General features: G+C 38.6%; 3 protein-coding genes across 3 annotated transcripts in view; 2 read left to right on the top strand and 1 right to left on the bottom strand.

Annotated features, from left to right (window-relative positions):
- Positions 1–3,661, top strand: part of LOC139951782 (small ribosomal subunit protein eS19-like) — a 5,308-nt gene extending 1,647 nt beyond the window's left edge. The window contains exons 3-5 of the mRNA XM_071950857.1: positions 539–607; positions 2,604–2,718; positions 3,190–3,661. Of these exons, the coding sequence (XP_071806958.1) occupies positions 539–607; positions 2,604–2,718; positions 3,190–3,277 (272 nt within the window). The 3' untranslated portion in view covers positions 3,278–3,661. The remainder of the gene's footprint in view (positions 1–538; positions 608–2,603; positions 2,719–3,189) is intronic.
- LOC139951781 (uncharacterized) lies at positions 3,395–13,954 on the bottom strand. Its single transcript, XM_071950856.1, has 7 exons — positions 13,702–13,954; positions 12,665–12,886; positions 12,066–12,379; positions 11,357–11,518; positions 10,487–10,590; positions 9,866–9,988; positions 3,395–7,729 (listed from the first exon to the last, which is right to left on the bottom strand). The coding sequence occupies exons 1-7, from the start codon at positions 13,787–13,789 to the stop codon at positions 7,648–7,650; spliced, it is 1,095 nt and encodes a 364-aa protein (XP_071806957.1). The 5' UTR covers positions 13,790–13,954; the 3' UTR covers positions 3,395–7,647.
- A 349-nt stretch (positions 13,955–14,303) lies between these two features.
- Positions 14,304–20,629, top strand: LOC139951414 (zinc finger protein 511-like). The gene is made up of 6 exons (XM_071950299.1): positions 14,304–14,396; positions 15,906–16,008; positions 16,585–16,684; positions 17,579–17,780; positions 18,257–18,381; positions 19,342–20,629. Exons 2-6 carry the CDS (start codon positions 15,918–15,920, stop codon positions 19,739–19,741), a joined length of 918 nt encoding a protein of 305 aa, XP_071806400.1. The 5' UTR covers positions 14,304–14,396; positions 15,906–15,917; the 3' UTR covers positions 19,742–20,629.
- The last annotated feature ends 97 nt before the right edge of the window (positions 20,630–20,726 follow it).

The raw sequence follows: 20,726 nt of genomic DNA on the forward strand, positions 1-20,726 counted from the left end.
ACACTGAAGAATTCACATTTGACGTATGTTATTCAGTTTGTTTGTTTTATTTGTTTATATTATCATCAAGTGAACTCGGCAAATTCACACAAGGTGATAAAAACACAAGCTGGCAACAGCTAATATCTCTCATACAAACGTTTGTTAACGTCTATGATTAAAAATTGCCCAAATCAAGGAATTGTGATTCATTAACTAGATGAAAATACTTTTTTTAGTCATTGTAAGGTCAACGATTAGCTTAGTAAGATTGGAACCCACAACATTGTGATTGCAAGTCCTGGATTAGACCTAACTTAGGAACAGTCCTAGGAGATAATAAAACTTCAGGCTGGTCCTAACTTAGGACGAGTAACTCGACGAGTAACTCGTTCTAACTCAAGATTAGACTAGTCTTAACTCTGTGAAATCCACCCCTGCAATCTTACCACTAGACCATGATGTTTGATGTTGGAATATTTAACAGGAAATTAGATTAATTTTTACATGTAAATAAAATATGTGAATGAATAATGGTTGAATTTCTTGATTCTTGTAGCATCAACTGCCAGACATCTTTACTTCAGAGGCGGTGTGGGCGTAAACGCCATGAGGAAAATCTACGGAGGTGAGAATAATTTGTCAATTTTTCTAAATCAAAAGGATGAGAAAAGCTTCAATACTCAGTTGTTTAATTCCTTCTGTTAAATCTTCTGGGCTACGGCTTAGTTCCTTTTACAAATTTTGCTGTCGATAATTCTGTTTGTGATTTTTTGTGTATATACACATGTACTGTTATCCAATACTTGTGTTATAAGGTGCTTGTTGTTGTCTAATGCTTGTGCATTTAGTTCTTTATATTTTGTTTACAACTCATCAGTTTTTCCTTCGTTGTTAAGTACTTTGCGTTAAGGCTTTTTAATTTTTGTAATTCACTGTATAAGCTCTATTAGTTACTTTTTTATTATTATTTTATATTTTAATTAAACATTCATAAATACCCTGGACAGTTTCTCTACTCCTATTGGTGGAGAGCGCGTCATGTGTGGGTGTTTAAACCTTTTATGATGACCAGCTGGAGCTGTTTATAACAAGCTGGCTTCCGCATGTCGGGCGCGCGAGATTAACATGCGGAACGCAATTCATAGCTATAGTAACAGCGCGTAATCTAATCTAAGTGCGAGCGCGCATCGACAGATTCTAAAAATCAAAACCTCAATTTTCAATTGTTAAAGTGTACAGCCCTGATACTTCGGCTTTTAAGGGGCACGGCAGTTTTGCCTTGACTTTTTGTAAAAATTTGGGGCACCAAGGCAATTTTCAAAAATTTGGAAGGGCATCACGGCAATCATAAAAAGTTGCGATGGGCACGACGGCAGTTTGAAAAAAAAACTCTGAGTTGCCTGTAAAAAATAGTTCTTCAAATTTTTCCATTTTCTAACTGTTACCCAATGAAAAAAGAAAGCGTTCATCTAACTCAACCAAATAAAGAACAACTACTTACAATACACAATAAATAATTTTTATTCATACGTAATCCTACTACTGGTCATGCACGTTGTGTAGTTTTTCGTAGAGACTCTAAAATTCCCACGTAACTGCTCCATTTTGACACGATGTTGACAGAATAAATGCATGCGGTGCGCTACGACTATGCTGTCACATGTACCAAGCATGGGGGAAACCACTATCCCAGCATGCACAGCACGTCGAGTCTTTGTCTCAAGGCGCTTAGCGTTGGTTTGCGTAATTTTACCACTAGAGGGCGTTTAATCTCACGCTATCTCTTTGTTCGGAAACGCCCTCTAGCGTTCGATGTTGCGAGTATTTTTTTGTCGCACGCAAAGAACAACAACTAACCGGCCTGAAATCTGCTGCTGTGCCTTACGTGCGTGAAATTGGGGCCTATTTCGCTGCGTGAAATTTACACAGACATCGGGACTTTTTAGCTTATTTTCGAACTTTGACAACGTTGAATATAATTTGTTTTTGGGAGGAAGGGCACGGCGGCAATGATGAGAAAAGGGCACGGCAATCATTGCCGTGAAAAATTGGGTTTTTGAAGGGCATTGCGGCAATCGGTAGGGGCAACGACGGCAATTGCCGTCGTTGCCGTCGTGAAGTATCAGGGCTGAGTGTATATAATTGTATTTTTTATGTTTTTTACCAAAGGGCATTTATAGAGTAGTATCGTTCTTAAACATTCGTTTAAAACCTTGCAGGGTCGTTGCCGTGCGATGCGGCCGCCAACCCTGCCGGCTTTAAACGGCCATTGAAGAACTCGTCGCTACCCTTTTATTCCCTTATTTGAAATCGTTTCTTTTTTCCTAAAATTTTCTTCTTATGTATCAATCGAGTCTTGGTGCCAGATATGTTCCTTATTACTGGACTATCCTGATTCCTCCTAAAACGAGAGGGATGTATCATTAAATATTTAGTTGAAAAATCCATTTTGATAACTTTAAGGTCAGGCATGATAATCTTCCTACTTAAGTCTGTTTTCCGATTTGTTTGCCCTAAGGCCTGAAAAGTCAATTAAAACCATGTGTACATGTATGTAAGCCCTTGTACTGAATCAAATGTTTCATGGACCAAACATGCCTGTTATCTATTTGTTGTTTCAGGTCGCAAGCGTCGAGGTACCAGACCTAGTCATTTCTGCCCAGGGTCAGGTTCAGTTGCACGCAAGGTCCTGCAAGCTCTAGAAGGAGTTAACATTGTCAAGCGTGAAGGAAACGGGTAAGGAAACACAACTGTCTGGTATTGATCAGTTTCAAGTTTTTGCTTGATACTTGGTACTTGTTTTTGCCATTGCGCCAACATTTGTTTATGGCTGTGGTCTTTTGTCAACTTCTCCTGCCCCAAAGACCCTACTCCTAGTCACTTGTGAATAGGTTTGAGTTTTGTTATCAGTTAAGAATTGTCCCATAGGTCTATGGTGTTGTGTCACGAACGACATACATAAATGTATATTGTGTTCAATAAACAACTTGAGCGTACCCCTGTCCGCCTGACCTCTCTTCGCTGCTGGTCGTGGGGCAGTCTTGCTCCAGCATCCTGTACACCAGTGTCTCTTGACCCCGCTGCCTGTCCAGGTTGCAAGCGGTGTGAGGCTCACACCACACTTCAGTGTTATTCCACTAGAAGCTTTTGATATTGTCAAATGATTATGATTACTGTGACATTGTTATTTGTTGTTTTCTTCCGCAGAGGACGTCGTCTAACCAGCCAAGGAATCCGGGATATGGACAGAATCGCTGCTCAAGTTCAAACCAAAGCCAAGGCTGTCCAGGAATAAGCTGTATCAATGCTTATAACACCTGTTACTGCACCATCAATTCAATTGAACAACATAACTTCTTATCACAGACACTGGTACAAAGTTTGTCTTAAAATCCAGCCTTTTGTGACCATGTATTGCAGCTTTCTAGTATTGCTTTTTATATCAACCAGAAACACTGGCTAGGTTACACTGGTTCACACTAGGTCATGGACAATTTTACCAAGATGTATTTAACTCTGTACAGCAATTATTTTAAGACTGCGGGTTACCAGTGTCCTCATCAAACCATAATTAATAGCGCCCTCTACTGGTCACTATTATGACATAATCCAACTGAACTTGAAGATTTCTGGAGAGGTTTACATGTAATTAATAAAATACTACAGACGTGATCTCAAATGCAGTGTGTACTTTGGTCTTTATTTTCTGTCATTTAAATGACTTAATGTGTCAGTTTCTCAGAACACTTAAGTTTTTACTGTTCACAATACAGTTGCACATGAAACTTTTATTTCCATATTCAGGGGTGAGAAATTATAGACTTTTATCTGAATATAAAAATGTTTACTGTTAAAGTCCACCTGGTGAATATGGAAGAACAATCTATTTATTTCTCCAGATAGGAAGAAATTTGTGTTCTTTGTTCTATTTCTCAATCACTCGGATTGGAATACCGATCCCAGATGCTCCTTGAAATATATGTCTTGTTGGGTTACGTAAAGATTGAAATGCTATCATTTCAACATGCTCCCCTCCCCCAATATTTGGAGCTTATTAAAGCCACCCTCAAGTTGACCTGTACTTTGCTGGACAAAATTAATGCTTGGGTCACTATAATTAAAAAATTGTGTGAAAATCATGGAACAAGCGACGCCCTGACAAAACCATGCTCCTGTCCCCCATGATCAAAGACTGATGTTGATAAAGAACCTTACGCATTAAACTAAGTGCAAAGTCTTGCGGAAGAAGAGTCAAGTGTCAGGCAGTGCTATTGCCATCCTGAGCACCCATTCAACGTTGGGAGCCCATGAAAGGTTCAATCTAGAGAGGTTGAGGTCATACCTCAAAGAAATCTCCCATGCAGGGATAAGAAAGTTTGATTGTATTGTTTGTATGTGGGCATGCCTCCCAGGGACATGAACTTTGTGACACTAGATGAAATATCTACATGTACATGAAGGACAGAGGTCTGTGGACACTTTCTTGTGACATTAGCGAAGGACACCACTTACATACAAGCATTAAAGGGAAGGTACACATTTGGTAATTACTCAAAACAAATATTAACTTTAAACCTGACTTGGTAACAAGCATTGGAGAGCTGTTGATAGTATAAAACATTGTGGGAAACGACTCCCTCTGAAGTAACGTAGTTTTTGAGAAGGGTAACTTCTCACTAAAGTATTAAAATACTTTTTTTTCTTTCATCATTTTTCGCGCAACTTCGATGACCAATTGAGCCCAAATTTTTACAGACTTGTTATTTTATGCTTGTGATGGGATACACCAAGTGAGAAGACTGGTCTTTGACAATTATCAAACGACCAAATGAGCCCAAATTTTCACAGGCTTGTTATTTTATGCTTATGATGGGATACACCAAGTGAGAAGACTGGTCTTTGACAATTAGTAAGTGTCCATTGTCTTTAAGCGTGTACAAGTATGTTGAGATACACCAAGTGAGAAGACTGGTCTTTGACAATAACCAAACGATGACCAATTGAGCCCAAATTTTCACAGACTTGTTATTTTATGCTTATGATGGGATACACCAAGTGAGAAGACTGGTCTTTGACAATTACTAAACATGTACAGTACCTTTAAGGAATACAAGAATAATCCTTTTTTGATTCAATTTATTATTGCATTTTAATTTAAAAAATTCATATCAAGATATCACAAATCATTTTAACCTGAACTAAAAAATTAGTACAACATTCAAAACTCCTGGTACACACCGAAATTTCATCATTATTTTTATAGGTTTACTTAAAGAAACTGATCCCTTGGATCGGACGAGTTTGTTTATAAAAAGTGTTTGAAACCGTTTGTTATGGAATGCATATGGTTAGAAAGATGTTTTAAAAGTAGAATACAATGTTACACACAAGTATCACCCAAAATTGCATGGTTTTCCTTTACGTCGCGAACTAACACTATCAGCCGTTTATGGGAATTTGACTCCAATAAATGGCCAAACGTGTTAGCCAAAGAGGTAAAAAGATTACCGTGCAATTTCGAGGCATGTTTGTGGAGATCATTGTATTCTACTTTTAAAACATCTTTCTACCCATATGCATTTTATAACAAGCGGTTACAGCTCGACTGATCCAAGGCAACATGTTCCTTTAACAAGCAAAATGTTTGCCCACAAATATATTAATCTCTACCAAGCCTTGATGCTAGCTAAAATTCACAACATAAAAGGAATGATGCATGTTCTTTGTTGATTTCTTAAAAGGCTCAGCCATTTCTAACCTTTCAACTTTTTAATGTACAGAGAAGAATTTCACAAACTCAATAAGGCACTTGTAAGTTTTTTCAGGAAAGACCGAATGTTTCTTATTTGGGGGGAATTGTGTGCGTCCTTTAATGGAACATAAATCAAATACACCTCTCAAGCATGTCTGGAATTTAGACACAAAACTTCTCTGAAAAACTTGGGCTGGTATCAAGAAAAAATTATGCATTAAAATAAATGAAAATCGTCTGATGGAAAACATTGGAACAAAAGTTGTTGACATATTTCTGAGAACAATGGAATTACTATGTCTGCTGCCACCTAGTGTCTCCAAAGTCACCATTGTTGCTCCACTAATAACTTAATGACGCAAGATTTCTGCATTATTTTAGCAGCTTCCCTAAAGAAACTGGACATTCTTTAAATATGAACAGGTATTAGGTTTTAAATACTTGTTGAAAACTTCAATAATTTTGAAACAAATCGTTTTAAGTCTTTTACATAATTTATAATCAAAATTAAATCTACTCAACTTAGTTTCAACTCGTATTTATTTTGGAATAGAATAAAAGATTTTAAACAAAAGCAATTTCTGTTCAAAGTTTAAACAAAATTCCTTTCAAAATCCATGTTCATTTAAAAACTGACATTACTATGAAACTTCCTTCTCTATCAACACAACATTTGAACACAATCTGCCAAACTGAAAAACAGTAGTAAGGTTAGAATTCTGCTTTGGGGCAGAATTGTTTCTCAAGAACGAACTTAAAGTCAGTCGGCGAAATGGAATGTTTTTGCGGTGGAAAAATTTTCTCACTCAGAGTGAAAAATTACTGTTGTTCATAACCGCCCAATGACAAAATATAAGAAAGTTTAAAATAATTTATATACAACTTTTAAAAACATTAAGTCATAATTACAACATGCTTAACATCTGACAAAATATCAATCGTATCCTTGTATTCACTTAAGTATGATGACCCAAAATTAATTTACTAAGCTGAAAGAAATGTTAAAAGTTCATTTGTAAGCTGGGTTTAGTGGAAAAGCCTAACGTAATGACGAGTTTTAATTTTCTCTTCAAATTTAATGAACTATAATCATGAATTTCCCTTTATAAGGAACAATTTATTGCAGTAGACTTTACCAAGAATGTAACAATTAAGGAATTTGCATAAGTTTTGCAAAGGCTATCAAATACCAATATTGTGCCTTGCCTATAAAAAAAATGTACATTTAAAATTTTAGAAAAAACTCAAACTCTTTGCATGAAAGGCACATTAGGCTGCATTCAAAATGGTGGCAACGGCTGTGGCTGTTGCTAAGAACACCCCATACTTCATCATATGTTGTCACGGTGATTCAGCCATAGCCATGGCCACCAATTTGGACAGGGCTTACATTGGAGTGGAATATTGAATGTGTCGGCTCAGGACTATAAGGTCGTTCTTGCGGTTTGTGTGGATTCTTTATAAATTGAGTTTGCATTTTTTTGAGCTCCTGATAAATTGAGTATGTTGATCAAGATTGGTCTCCTAAGTGACTATTTTGACAAAAGGAAACTGTCAGTTTCTCCAAACATCTCACAAACTCATTTGTCACTTTTCTGGCCTTTGTGTTATAACGAATATGAAATCACAGTGTGGGTTTTGAGGCATTGCAGGGTAGAGTATCTTGTTTATCTGGTTTGCGGTAACACCATCTGTTTACATGTTGCTAGGTTGATTTGTTTTTGAGAACCTTGCTATTATTCAACTTCCACAGAGTAGAGTTTTCTGAATTCTAGATAATTCTCTGCTGCCATGGAGTAAATTTTCGTTTGTATTGCAGTTAATGACCTTATAGCACTCAGTAGACGATTGTTCTGTAGCTCTGAGTAATGTACAATAAAAACTACCTGATACATTGTAAATCTTGAACCCTGTCAAACGTCAGAGTCTAGTGAAATACGTAGTGAGTCTAGGCATGGTTGCATCATTGAGTTCAGGCGGCAGGCTTTCAACAATCTGTAGAACATAACAAATTATCAGTATACGTAACCATATTTCAGCAACAACAACAAAACTTTAGATGTATGATATTAAATCCCTCAAATAAAATTGGAACATTTTAGGACAGGTCCTCCTCCTTTTCGCAGGACTCAGGAAAGTACTGAGTACACAGTGCTTACACACAGTTTTAAGGGGTACAAATTTAAAATTATTCAACCCGATGCAAATTTAACACATAAGACATTGTTTCAATTCAACGTGCTCAGGCCAAACTTTCAAAAATTGGGTCGAGAATGACCCACATTTTGGGGACCAAACTTCAAAATTTTGGTTCAAGAAGCCCCCTCCCCCAATTTGAAAAAGTCCAATTTAGAAACCCTGATGTACTTCCTCAATTGACAGGGACACTGGGGTACACTGGCCTTTGTATGTACCTGGCATTGCTTTTCACAAGTGATGAAGCTAAATGATTAGGCCAAGTAAAAAAATCTACCAGTTGATTGTCCACAAAGAGGATGAGGGGATTTTTATTTTTTATTTCTTGGTGGCCGCCAAGAAGGCAAACTGGCCACCAATTCTTCAGTTTAAAGTCACCACCTACTTTACGTAGTTACAATCTCTAAAAAGATTAGTTAGTTAAATGAGAGATACACAGTAAGAAGAACAAAGAGAGAAACAAAAATGCTGCCTCAAAAAAAGGATGAGTAAGGGGACAATCAACTGGTATTTCTTTTTACTTGGCCTTAAGGACTATGCAGTCATTATCTTCATGTGACAGTATACATGGTACATGCTGTGGTCTAGACACTAAGTGTTGGTGTGCATTGAGACATAGAGTAAGGACAGAGTAACAATAAACCTTTTGTTTGTGGACATTGTTGACGCCAGCATTTCCCAGTAAGGTTTGTGAAGAGGATTTAGGGGGAAGGTAGTTCAATTTGAATATAGATTACAATTGAGAAAAACTTTAAAGGGAAACCTTGTAACCATTAGTGTGATAGAGGGGTTCAAAAGAAGAAACTTCCAGTCATGTATGCTTGGTTTTTGAAAGGGCAAGGACACCAAGTAGTTTTCTCCTTGGTAAAGGGCACCTTATGAGGAAAGTGTAAATTTGTACTGGAGCATTTCAAGGCACCAAGGCAATGACCAAGGGGCATTGAGGCAATGGCCTTCGTTGCCTCCATGGAGTATCAGGCATGGAACTCATTATGACAGCAATTTTCACTTATTTTGTTGCCAGGTTTCTACCTTACCATGTAACATGGTATGTATACGAATGGACAGAATGATTTTGTTTATTCATTTACAAGTCTGAAAATCTTTGCAGAGCGCCTTTGAACAGCTTTAGTTGATTTCTGGTGCTATATAAATTCCCTCTGATTGATTGATTGATTGAAGACATAATACTATTCACATGGTAGTAGTTCCTTGGTAGTTCTCACAGAAAATGCAGTAAATCATACTAAGTCAAATACACGTCTTCTCTACTATAGCGAATACACACACCAAGCAATACACCCCACCCTAATCGCCAAACTTCATATCGTCATGTCACTTCACAAATGTCACATCTCTTAAAATAGTGCTTAGGCCGAGTAAAAAAAGAAACATGTTTAGCTTCCGGTTTTCTCAGAAAAAGCAGAAAGGGGCTTTTTATTTTTTATTTCAAGATGGCCGCCATTATTTTTAAAATGTCAAAATCCATTGTTTTTTCTACTGCTCAAACACACAATACATAAATGAAACATGTTGAACAAGACATCCAGACAAGAGCTGAGGTTGTTTAAAATGTATGACTTTTCTTATTAAAAAAAATAATTAATTTTTTTTTTTTTATTTTGCAAAAAAAAAGGGAAAAAAAAAGAAGACAAAAAAAGGAGGCCGCCCCTAAAAAGGAAGCGGGTGGGGACGCTAAACATGTTTCTTTTTTTACTCGGCCTTATGTTAAGTGATTTTGAAATTGTCAAAATGTTGTATCTCTCTTAAAACATCCCAGATGTCCATAGCAAGTTCTCGCAATTGAATAAAATGTTTATGCACAGAGCACTTGGGACAAGATTGTGATGTTTTTGCAATATTGAGAAATGACGTTTTTGAAACGATATTAATGTCTGCACAGCACAGGATTATTATAAACAAATTATTCCTTACCTTGGTCTAAGCTCCGTTAGTCTTTCTGTGTCTATCTCATCCGACCTCAGTGCCTTGGAACATGCTAGGACGAGACTTCGGAGGCATTGACTTCTCACCTTATTATGGGCTGGATTCTCCCAACTGAAATATCAAATAAAACAGAAAACGAAATGATTGTCTAAATACAGACAATTCCCAGTGCAGTCAAACCTCTCTTAGCCAAGATTCGATAAACGGGTGTCAAAATTTGCTGGAAATTTAGAAACAGAGTATCCCAACTCTTGATGTAAAATACTCTTAGATAAAATAGGGTGTCCAAATTTAAAACAGGGTGTCCATAAGACATCCAGACACCCTTTAGGCTAATACAATGAATGCAGTGTGCTCTATTGACCCAATTCACCCGACGTCATCATCAAAATAATCTTGGATGTGCCAATTTGGTGATTAATGTCAACGTATGTTATTCAGTGAAGTGCGCGTTTACACGTAAACCTATCGACCACCAACATGGTGAGCGTGGCATCAGTCGCCGCGTGTGATGCGGGTGCAAGGGGTCAATACAGTTCCCTAAGAGACAGGCCTGGAATCCATCTTTGAGAGAGCAAATCTATTCTCATCATGCAAATGTTTACTCACATTGGTAGAAAATTGACAAGTTGCCATGCCAACAGTACATAATTGATGACTGCTCCCCAGGCTTGACAGCTCAAGAGATGTCGTCCCTGCTGGATACAGTATTTCTGAGGTTAAAAAAAAGAAAATTTAGATATATTAAAGTAGTGCAGAAACTATTTGAAATTGATAACTTTAGTTTCCATTGGCCCAAAGTCATAACGCTTTCAGGCTGTATGAAATTGGGCCTTGGTTAAAGGAAATCTTAATGAGCATGCGAGCAGAGGGGAGCGTATACTTAATGAAACAATAATTCACAAGAAGTAAACATACTTTCAAAAACAGTTCACGGACGGTAGCGAACCTAGAAATTTTCTATTGTTTTTTTTGTCATAGACCAGTCTTCTCACTTGGTGTATCTTAATACACAAAATAACAAGCCTGTGAAAATTTGAACTCAGTTGGTCGTCGAAGTAGCGAAATAATAATGAAAGAAAAAAAAACACTGTTGTCGCACGAAGTTGTGTGCCTTCAGATGCTTGATTTTGGTACTAGATTTCGGGACATCAAAATCAAAATTTGGAAACTCGAAATCAAATTTGTGGAAAATTACTTCTTTCTCGAAAACTACGTTTTTTCAGAGGGAGCCGTTTCTCACAATGTTTTATACTATCAACAGTTCTCCATTGCTTGTTACCAAGTAAGGTTTTATGCTAACAATTATTTTGAGTAATTACCATTAGTGTCAACTGCCTTTAAAATCTTTGCAGTCATAAAATTTTGAGATTGTTTAAATAAGGAGCAGTGGAATAAGAGATGATACACAGTTCATGTCTTTTTCTAATTTTTTGATCAACACCAGAGGCAGAAGTTTCAGTAACATTTTAATCTTACCTTAAATTCTAAGAGATGAACTTTGACCTGTCTATAGCTCAATGCTCCACGGGTTGAAGCAAGTCTTGTTCGAGGTAAGGCACGGAATATGTTGTGCAGTAACTGTGACAATCTTTCTTGGTACTGGGTTAAGTCAGGCTCAGGTAACAATGCTAGTACTTCCTGAATGGGATAAGCGTAATGGGTGAAAATGGGTGAAATTGGGCTATGGGCATGGCTGGGTGTAATTGGTTGAAATTGGGTTGTAGCAGAAGACATTGGAGTGGTGATTGCAAAATTTGAAGTTCCAACTCAGTGCGCAAACACAGTTTCACACTGGGTGTTTTAGTCTGAAGTTGTGACTCCGTTAGTTCGCCAGGTTACTGGTTTATTTTCTTCCTCCAAAAAAACAAAAAACTCCTCCAACTCGCTCTGAAAATTCTTAAGACCTTCTGATCAACGAGGACGATTCCATGTAGACACCAATATTGTTCTCTATGACACGACCTTGCCTCATTGGAACAAACGGACAGGTAACGTTTATAGTGGAAACGATGCTGCGAGGTGTACAATAATTATCTATATTGGACTCCAATATTAAACTTTGGAGGGCTCCGCAGTAAATATGGCAAAATAAAGGATGACGAATGACACATACTTTATTAATCAAAGTACAAGGATCTGTATGTGTTTCTTTAGCATTGTTTAGTTTGAGTTCTACGCGACTTACTTTATGCATTTCAGGATATTTCTCGACAACTCCCTCCACCAACTCCACAAGCTGCTCATTGGTCAAGCTGGCTAGCTGTTGACCCAGCGATGCCTGGTCTCCCAGCATCAGCATTCTTGGTCTCTTCGCTGGAACAGGCTCCTTGGGTAGCAGAGAAATTACGGCCGGGGAATCGCCAGGGCTGTCTATGTGTATTGTGAAAGGCAGGTCGGTGGTCGAGGGCGACATTTCTATGGGTCTCTTCGAGGGTGACTTTCGAGACGATCTGGGCGTCTTTGGGGGCGTCTCAAAGTTCATTTCCGAAGGAAGAGAACCTATGGTTAAGAAAGAACATGTTGCAAAATGTAAATTGAAAGCAAAAATAACAACTTTTCATGTATAAATGACAATGACTATCATGGTTTTAGCCACCAGGGGCAAATTTCATATTCGAATTTGAACATCATTTGTTTGTGTAAGGTCAGTGAGGTATTGTTAATCTGTTGAAAAATACAAGCTAGTTGGAATTGTCAGGTCATGGTCTGGCTGGACTCTAAAATCATTGGCCTGGGATTGTGTCTAGTGTAAAATTAGAGTCCTGTCCTCCATTATTTCCTTACGATTTGTCTGATTGGCTTCCTGTTGTTCCTGATCAATGTCCCCTCTCTCCTCTGGAATGTTCGGTTCAAATGTGAAGCTACCCGTTGCCGTCAGAGGTGAAGGTGTTCTTCGGTGAATGGGAGACAAGTCTTCGTAGGTGACCCTTGGGCGAGGTCGTAGGGTACGACGCCTTAGTATCCCAGCATCCCACTCTTCATTGTCTTGAATATTACTTTGTGAATCTGGAGGGAAATAATCATGGGGAATATGAAGACAAAGTTAGTTTGAAATTGTAAACTTTAACATTTTATGTTGACTTTTTTTCATAAAAGGCAAAGTAGCTTACACAGTTGCTAGTTGGTTTTAAATTTTAGAACCGTTCACTTGTTTTAATCCTTTTTTAGTTTTAGGTTAAGACAACAAAATGAACGTAATAATTTCACTCGCTTATTATAAACAATGCTTTTTTGAGATATTGCCAAACAGCAAATTCATTATTATTATATTCGGCCGATCAACATTGCGAATTGCTGCTGGTATTCAGGGGGGGGCGGGGGCTTCTGATCAACTTCAGAAAAATCATCATAAATATGTTTTATAATTATATTTTCAATAAATTAAAATAGTGACGGTTTAATTTTTTCCTGTCGGCTTCGCTGTCGGCAGGAGGGTAACGTTATCGGTATCGCAACTACTAAATTATGTGCAATAATACATCCCAGCCCTTGACCCCGTTAGACTTGTTGGAGTAAAATTAAAACAAAAAAGTAAAGACAAGTTTGTACAAAAATTTAATTCTCAAAAAACAAAAAAACATAATACAAATTTACAAAATATTTAAATTGTTTATATTGTCATCGACTACCATGACCATCAAATAAGAATTCAATATTTGTAACTAACATTATAAAGAGACAAAATCACACACATATTCCACCAATGAACAATTTCCCGCCTCCCAGTCCGTTCACATAACAAGTCATGACCCGTACTCATTCCACGCCGAAACAAACAACATGAACAAGGACGTTTCCCCATGCATTGTCCCTGTACAAACCTGATGTGTCTGCGACTCGAAGCTCCCTCAACACATTCCGAGTTCCAATTTGCCGGACTTGGTCTCTGTTGTCAATGAAACCCTCCATAGCCCAGCAAACCTTGTTGTCAAAAGATGGATTTCCTGTTGTTGTTTATAAGCTCAAACAATTTTTTATAAATACAGGACTTTTCGGAGTTTTTTATGCACTGTCCGAAAACTGACCGTGCGTTCACACTTTCCATCCACCAAGCAGTTGCTGTTTATAGTAAAACGCCACCGCCGGCGAAACCCTGTAAATACCCCGCGTAAAATGCAAATTAGGTAGAGCGGGAGTTTGTTTTCAACTTCTTGATTGGGCAAAAGAAAATAGCTGTTGCATATTCATATTACATCCATTTCGATGTTTTACGTTTCTTTGTTAATTTCACAAGTTCCCATGGTTATCTGCAGAAAAGGAAGACTCAAAATGAACAATGCAATTTATTTATTTTGAATTGAAGGTACGTTTTTTGAAAAGTAAAGCCCAAAATGAATTGTTTTTTATTAAAACCATAAATTACCATATTTAATCAATTTCACTGAAACCGCTTTTCATTGGCTGACTAAAAAGAAGGCTGGAGCTTGGATACGTGTTTTAAAAATGGCGGAACACACGTCTGCAGATCCGTCCGTGCTGCAAACGCATCGAAACGTTTCTCGATCTTGAAAAAAAGGTTTGTTGTTCTACTAATGACATGTATTATAAGTATAACTGTTTAATTGTACCCGCAGTATGCTGTAAATAACACCTGTTTTCAACATTTTGAAGGATTAAAACTAGTGTTTACGGTGGTGGGACAACTCGACCTTCTTGTTTTCCCATCCCCTGCCTGTTCACCAGTATGTCTGTATGAGTATGACCAGTTCTCTGCCATGTTGTCGAATGCTGGTCATCTCGCCACCTGACAAGCTCGCCCTCAACAAAGTCGCCCCCTGCAAAGTCGCCCCCTACCCGGCTCGCCCCGGGTTGAAACAAAGTCGCCCCCTGGCAATGTCGCCCCCATACAACGTCGCCCCCTAGCAAAGTCGCCCCCTGACAATGTCGCCCCCAGCCAATGTCGCCCCCTAGCTAAGTCGCCCCCAGATGTTGTTCGGAAAATAATTAAGGGTACAATAATTTTGGTAAACAAACATTTTCAGAAAAAATTCCGTATGAAGTAATGTGCTTGTGGAAGGTCAAACCCTAACCCTAACCCTAACCCTAACCCTAACCCTAACCCTAACCCTAACCCTTAACTATTTTCTGGGGGCGACTTTGCTAGGGGGCGACATTGGCTGGGGGCGACATTGTCAGGGGGCGACTTTGCTAGGGGGCGACATTGTTTGGGGGCGACATTGTCAGGGGGCGACTTTGTAACAACTCGGGGCGAGCCGGTTAGGGGCGACTTTGCAGGGGGCGACTTTGTTGGTGGCGCGCTTGCTAGGTGGCGAGATGACCAGCCCCCATGTTGTCTGCCGCTGGCATTTATGTGATATAACCCTCTACTAGAATGCCAGTCATCTCGCCCCCTACCCTACAAAGTCGCCCCCTAGCAAGCTCGCCCCCTCCGTGTACAAAGTCGCCCCCTCACAAGTCGCCCCCCGCCACAGTCGCCCTGACACAGTCGCTCCCGACACAGTCGCCCCCCCCCCCGATACAGTCGCCCCCCCCCCCCTTTGTTTGTTTGTTGGGGTGTTTGTTTGTTTGTTTATCTGTCTGTGTATTTGTTTGTTGTGTTGTGTGTTGGTTTTTTTGTTTTTGTTTTTTTTTTGGTTGGTTGGTTGGTTGGTTGGTTGTTTGTTTAGTTTGTTTGTTTGTTTGTTTGTTTGTTTGTTTGTTTGTTTGTTTGTTTGTTTGTTTGTTTGTTTGTTTGTTTGTTTGTTTGGTTGTTTGTCTGTCTGTGTGTTGGGTTGCTTGTTTGGTTGTTTGTCAGGGTGTTTGTTGGGTTGTTTGGTTTGGCATGTTTTGGGTGTTAGGTTGTTGTTTTTTTTTGTTTTTTTATATAGTATAGATGATCTTTCTGAAATTCTGTCATTGTATTCAAGATGGTCAAACTCCAAAAGCCTGGTTCATACTTCAGATGATTGGGTTGTGAGTAAATAAACCCTGGTTAAACAATTTAAAAAAAATCAATTGGCCCAAGTAGGCTAGTCATATCGGGCCCAATTAATCAATAAAATGAATCCATGTCTCTTTTGAACAGCATTCTGCAAGAATGGAGGAGGAAATGTCACCATGTGAGACGACGGAAGATAGTACTCCAGTGCGTCTTGGCTATGTACCAAGGAGTAGAAGGTTACAACCAGGTGAGTGTTGCGTTAATCAGAACCCTCCATCCTCCCGATAGAGTGAGACTATCGAGACCAGAGGATGGAGGGTTATTATTATTCTACTAAGTAGCTGTAGGGCCCAATTTCATGGCTCTGTTTACCGCCGAATTCTGCGCTTATGATCTTGATTCCCCGCTAACAAGCAAGTGCCAACATTTCTGCACTAGCCATGTAAGCATAGAATGCCTAGTAATGCCTAGTAAAGTGGAGTACACACATAAATAAGCCAAAATTCACTGCTAACCTGTCAAATACGCCTACTGTTAGCACAGAATTCCCTGCTTCTGTAAGCGTTGATTCTGTGCTTACAGTAAGCAGAGCCATGAAATTGGGTTCTGGTGAGCAAGGACCCTCGCAATACTAGAAGAAACTTTTAAGCCATGATTCAAGACTTACATTAATTACATTTAACATAGTGTTTTCTGTCAAATACAGCTGCCTTATTTGTACTATTTTACTAATTTTTGCTTCTTCGAATGTCAATGTGGATTTGGTCTTTGAAAATGCACATAAATTTAGTACAAATACATGTTTTTCTTGTCATAATTTCAGGAGATGCTTTCTTTGAAGATGGTAATCTTGAGACAAGCTTATCCTACAAGCAGATGCCAGTACATGAACATTATGATGAGGAGGAAGAAGATCATATCAGGTGAATGAAGTATTTTACAAGTAAAGAGTCTGTATTTAGCCAATATTGCTCATCAGGCAGGTGGATATCTCCGGTTTCCTAGCATTAAAGACACTGGACACTATTGGTAATTGTCAAAGACCAGTCTTTACAGTTGGTCTCAACATACGCTTAAAATAACAAACCTGTGAAAGTTTTGAGCTCAATCGGTCATTGAAGTTGCGAGATAATAATGAAAGAAGAAAACACCCTTGCCACACGAAGTTGTGTGCTTTTAGATGCTTAATTTTGTGACATCAAAGTCTAAATCTGCAGTGTGGTCTCAAAATCAAATTCGTGGAAAATTTCTTCTTTCTCGAAAACTATGTTACTTCAGGGGAAGCCGTGTCTCACAATGTTTTATACTATCAACCTCTCCCCATTACTCGTTACCAAGTAGGGTTTTATGATAATAATTATTTTGAGTAATTACCAATAGTGTCCACTGCCTTTAAACAAAATGAGAATGTTTGTATTCCCCTTGACAGGATGCCAATCCATCCCAGGTTACTCCCCATCTCTCGCCAGTACCCATTTTTACTCCTTGGTAGAGAGACACAACTATGATAAAGTGCCTAGATCAAGGACACAAGTGTCACGACCGACCAGGCCAGGATTTGAATACAGATACACGTTCTGTAAATTACAGGTTTTAAGTCCACCACCCTAGACCACACGGCCACTTAACCTTATTTTTTGCAAGATTTTATCTTGGTGTTTAGGCTATTTTTTCAATACACATGCTAAGAAAATTTAGTTTCATAGTACCAACCAGTGCATGCCTCCTGATTCTTTGAAATGCATGATCCATTGTTCAATTGTTGCATCACAAAAACACTTGTTCTGTTTATTATTTATTTTCTTCTTTCAATACAGGCATAGAGATTTCAAATGTCATGTGATGGGCTGCAACCAAACCTTTACGACGGTTGCGTCTTTCGAGATCCACTACAATGGTTCTCATCGTAACATCTGTCGCTACTGCCGTCGCTCATATCCATCCAATCATCTCCTTGATATTCATATATCAGAGTCACATGACTCTTTGTTTGAGATCATGGCACAAAAGCAGCCAATGGTAGGTACAGACCGAGGCAGATTATATCATATTTAAAGGCAAAGTATACCTTTGGTTTTTGGAACCTTTTGATTGTTTTAATCCTATATAAATGTTGGAGTTTACAATAAAACTAACCTGTGAAAATTTAATTTCAAATGGTGGTCGCATTTTTGAGATAACGTCAACAAATCCATAGCGAATAATATGTCCATGCAGCATATATATGCAGGAAGAATAATTCCTATTAGGATTTGAATAAATAATATGAGAAGCATTACGACAGTTAGCCTTCTCAGATTCAATTTTTTGGGCAAAAAAACTGATATACATAGCTATACTACTAAAGTGAAATGTTCCTCAAAATGCTTTTTACTATCGAAAGCTGCTGTAGGCTTCCAACGAAAAGTTTGTATTACCATTAATGTTAAGATTAACTAAAAAAACGTATAGCTTCCCTTTAAAATTATTTTTTGTACTTGTGTAAATTCTTCCAGTACCAGTGTCTGATTGAGAGCTGTAGTGACAAGTTTGTCGACGGTCTGATGAGGAAAGATCACATGATCAAACACCATCACTATCCAGCTAACTTCAGATTCCAAAAGGGGATCTGTAAACCAAGGTACATGTAACTCTTTTATTTATCCAATACCAAACCTTGTCTTAAAGCCATTGGACCCTTTCGGTACAGAAAAAAAATAAAAAAATCACAGATTTACAAATAATTTACAGGGTTTACAGAAGGTAATGGTGAAAGACTTCTCTTGAAATGATAGTCCACAAAATGCTTTACTTTTTGAGAAAACGGTAAAACAATATAAATTCTCGTTAGCGAGAAGTACGGATTTGTTATAAACACATGTCATGACACGGCGAAACGCGCGAAAACAGGAGTGGGTTTTCCCGTTATTTTCTCCCGACTCCGACGTCCCATTGAGCCTAAATTTCCACAGGATTGTTATTTTATATATAAGTTGTGATACACAGAGTGTGGGACTTGGACAATACTGTTTACCGAAAGTGTATAATGGCTTTAAAGGAACACGTTGCTTTGGATCGATTGAGTTGGTCTTTGAAAAGCATTCTGTAACCGTTTGTTATAAAATTGATATGGTTAGAAAGATGTTGTAAAAGTAGAATACAATGATCCACACAAACGTGCCTCGAAATTGCGTGGTTTTCCTTTTACCTCCTCAACTAACACGGTTGGCCATTTATGGGAGTCAAATTTTGTACTCCCATAAATGGCCGACCGTGTTAGTTCGCAAAGTAAAACGAAAACCACGCAATTTCAAGGCAAATTTGTGTAGATTATTGTATTCTACTTTTACAACATCTTTCCAACCATATGCATTTTATAACAAACGGTTACAGATGCTTTTTATAGACCAACTTGTCCAATCCAAGGCAACGTGTTCCTTTAAAGAACAAGTTTTCAACTTCCATTTTGAAAGTGTATACATTTTTCTCATAAATTATGCGCATCCTTCGCAAATCAGCTTCTCAGCTGCAAGTAAGGATGATTAGCCTCTTAAATTCATTTTATAACCAATTCTATTTGTTATTTTCCTCTGTGGGGCAGGTCAAAACCAGCAGCTAAACCAGCATCGAGTATCGGTGAAGATCAGATGGACACTGAAGCGCCAGCAGGTGGTGCCACACATGGCGATACACCCCTACCCCTGAGTGATGCAACCTACTCAGCATCCAGTGAGACACTAACAGCGCATCCAGGGCGTGGTTCACAAACTGGAGGCAGACCTAGGGTCCCAGTCAACATATCATTTGGTCGTGGAGGGACACGGTCATTTCAACGAGGGCACCAAAAACAAAAGACTAAACCTAAGAAGGGAGGAGCTAATCAGAAACAATCAGGCCCTGCCCTAATGGAAGATTCAATGGATGTGCCACCAATGGAGAGTAATGACGTCATGAATATTAATGAGTCAAACGTGGAGGAGCCAATGAGTGAATATTCATGACCTTCCAGAGCGCGCCCCAATGGAGGATTCAATGGATGGGTGCCACAGATTGAGAGTAATCAAGGAATGGCGTCATAAATATAATAGGTCAAACATGGAGGAGCCAATGAGTAAATATTCATGACCTTAAGGCCCCGCCCTAATGGCGGATTCAATGGATATGCCACAGATGGAGAGTAATCAAGGGAATGAGCCAATGAGTGGTTTTTCATGATGTCCACTTGTAATGTTTGTGTTGTATGGCTACAAGTAAATATTTAACTTGTACTCTTTTTGTTTTAAAGACAATGGACACTATAATGGTAATTGTCAAGACCATCTTCTCACTTGGTGTATCTCAACGGATGCATAACCTAACAAACCTGTGAAAACTTGAACTCAATTAGTCATCGAAATTGCGAGATAATATTGGAAGAAAAAACACCCTTGTCACATGAAGTTGTGTGCTTTCAGATGCTTGATTTCGGGACCTCAAATTCTAAACTTGATCAAATTTGTGGAAATTACTTCTTTCTCGATAACAACGTCACTTCAGAGGGAGCCGTTTCTCACAATGTTTTATACTATCAACGTCTCCCCGATACTCGTTAGCAAGTAAGGTTTTATGTTAATAACTGTCTTGGTTTATTACCAATAGTGTCCACAGCCTTTAGTAAATAGCCAACATGCTTACAATATTGTTCCTTGCTATCATGACCTCATCTCAAGAAATGAACATCACTAATAAAAAGTGCAAACTAATGTCTCATAACTCTTTCATATCGACACATTAAAGAAAAGCTAATCCAAGTAATGCCATATCACCCGGTCACCTCCGTGAGTAAGTGCACCTACCCTCGTGAGTAAGTGCACCTACCCTCGTGAGTAAGTGCACCTACCCTCGTGAGTAAGTGCACCTACCCTCGTGAGTAAGTGCACCTACCCTCGTAAGTGCACCTACCCTCGTGAGTAAGTGCACCTACCCTCGTGAGTAAGTGCACCTACC

This window comes from Asterias amurensis, chromosome 19, assembly GCF_032118995.1.
Source record: "Asterias amurensis chromosome 19, ASM3211899v1".
In the NCBI taxonomy this organism is placed as follows: Eukaryota; Metazoa; Echinodermata; class Asteroidea; order Forcipulatida; family Asteriidae; genus Asterias; species Asterias amurensis.

Bases quoted from the DNA above. Each gene is read 5' to 3' on its own strand.
- LOC139951781 (XM_071950856.1), bottom strand. From the start codon at position 13,789: ATGGAGGGTTTCATTGACAACAGAGACCAAGTCCGGCAAATTGGAACT. The intron at 9,989-10,486 runs GTGAGTAAACAT...TTGATATTTCAG, and splicing joins CTTGTCAATTTTCTACCAAT to TTGGGAGAATCCAGCCCATA. The intron at 7,730-9,865 runs GTAAGGAATAAT...TATGTTCTACAG, and splicing joins CTAACGGAGCTTAGACCAAG to ATTGTTGAAAGCCTGCCGCC.
- LOC139951414 (XM_071950299.1), top strand. From the start codon at position 15,918: ATGGAGGAGGAAATGTCACCATGTGAGACGACGGAAGATAGTACTCCA. The intron at 16,685-17,578 runs GTGAATGAAGTA...CTTTCAATACAG, and splicing joins GAGGAAGAAGATCATATCAG to GCATAGAGATTTCAAATGTC. The intron at 17,781-18,256 runs GTAGGTACAGAC...AAATTCTTCCAG, and splicing joins TGGCACAAAAGCAGCCAATG to TACCAGTGTCTGATTGAGAG.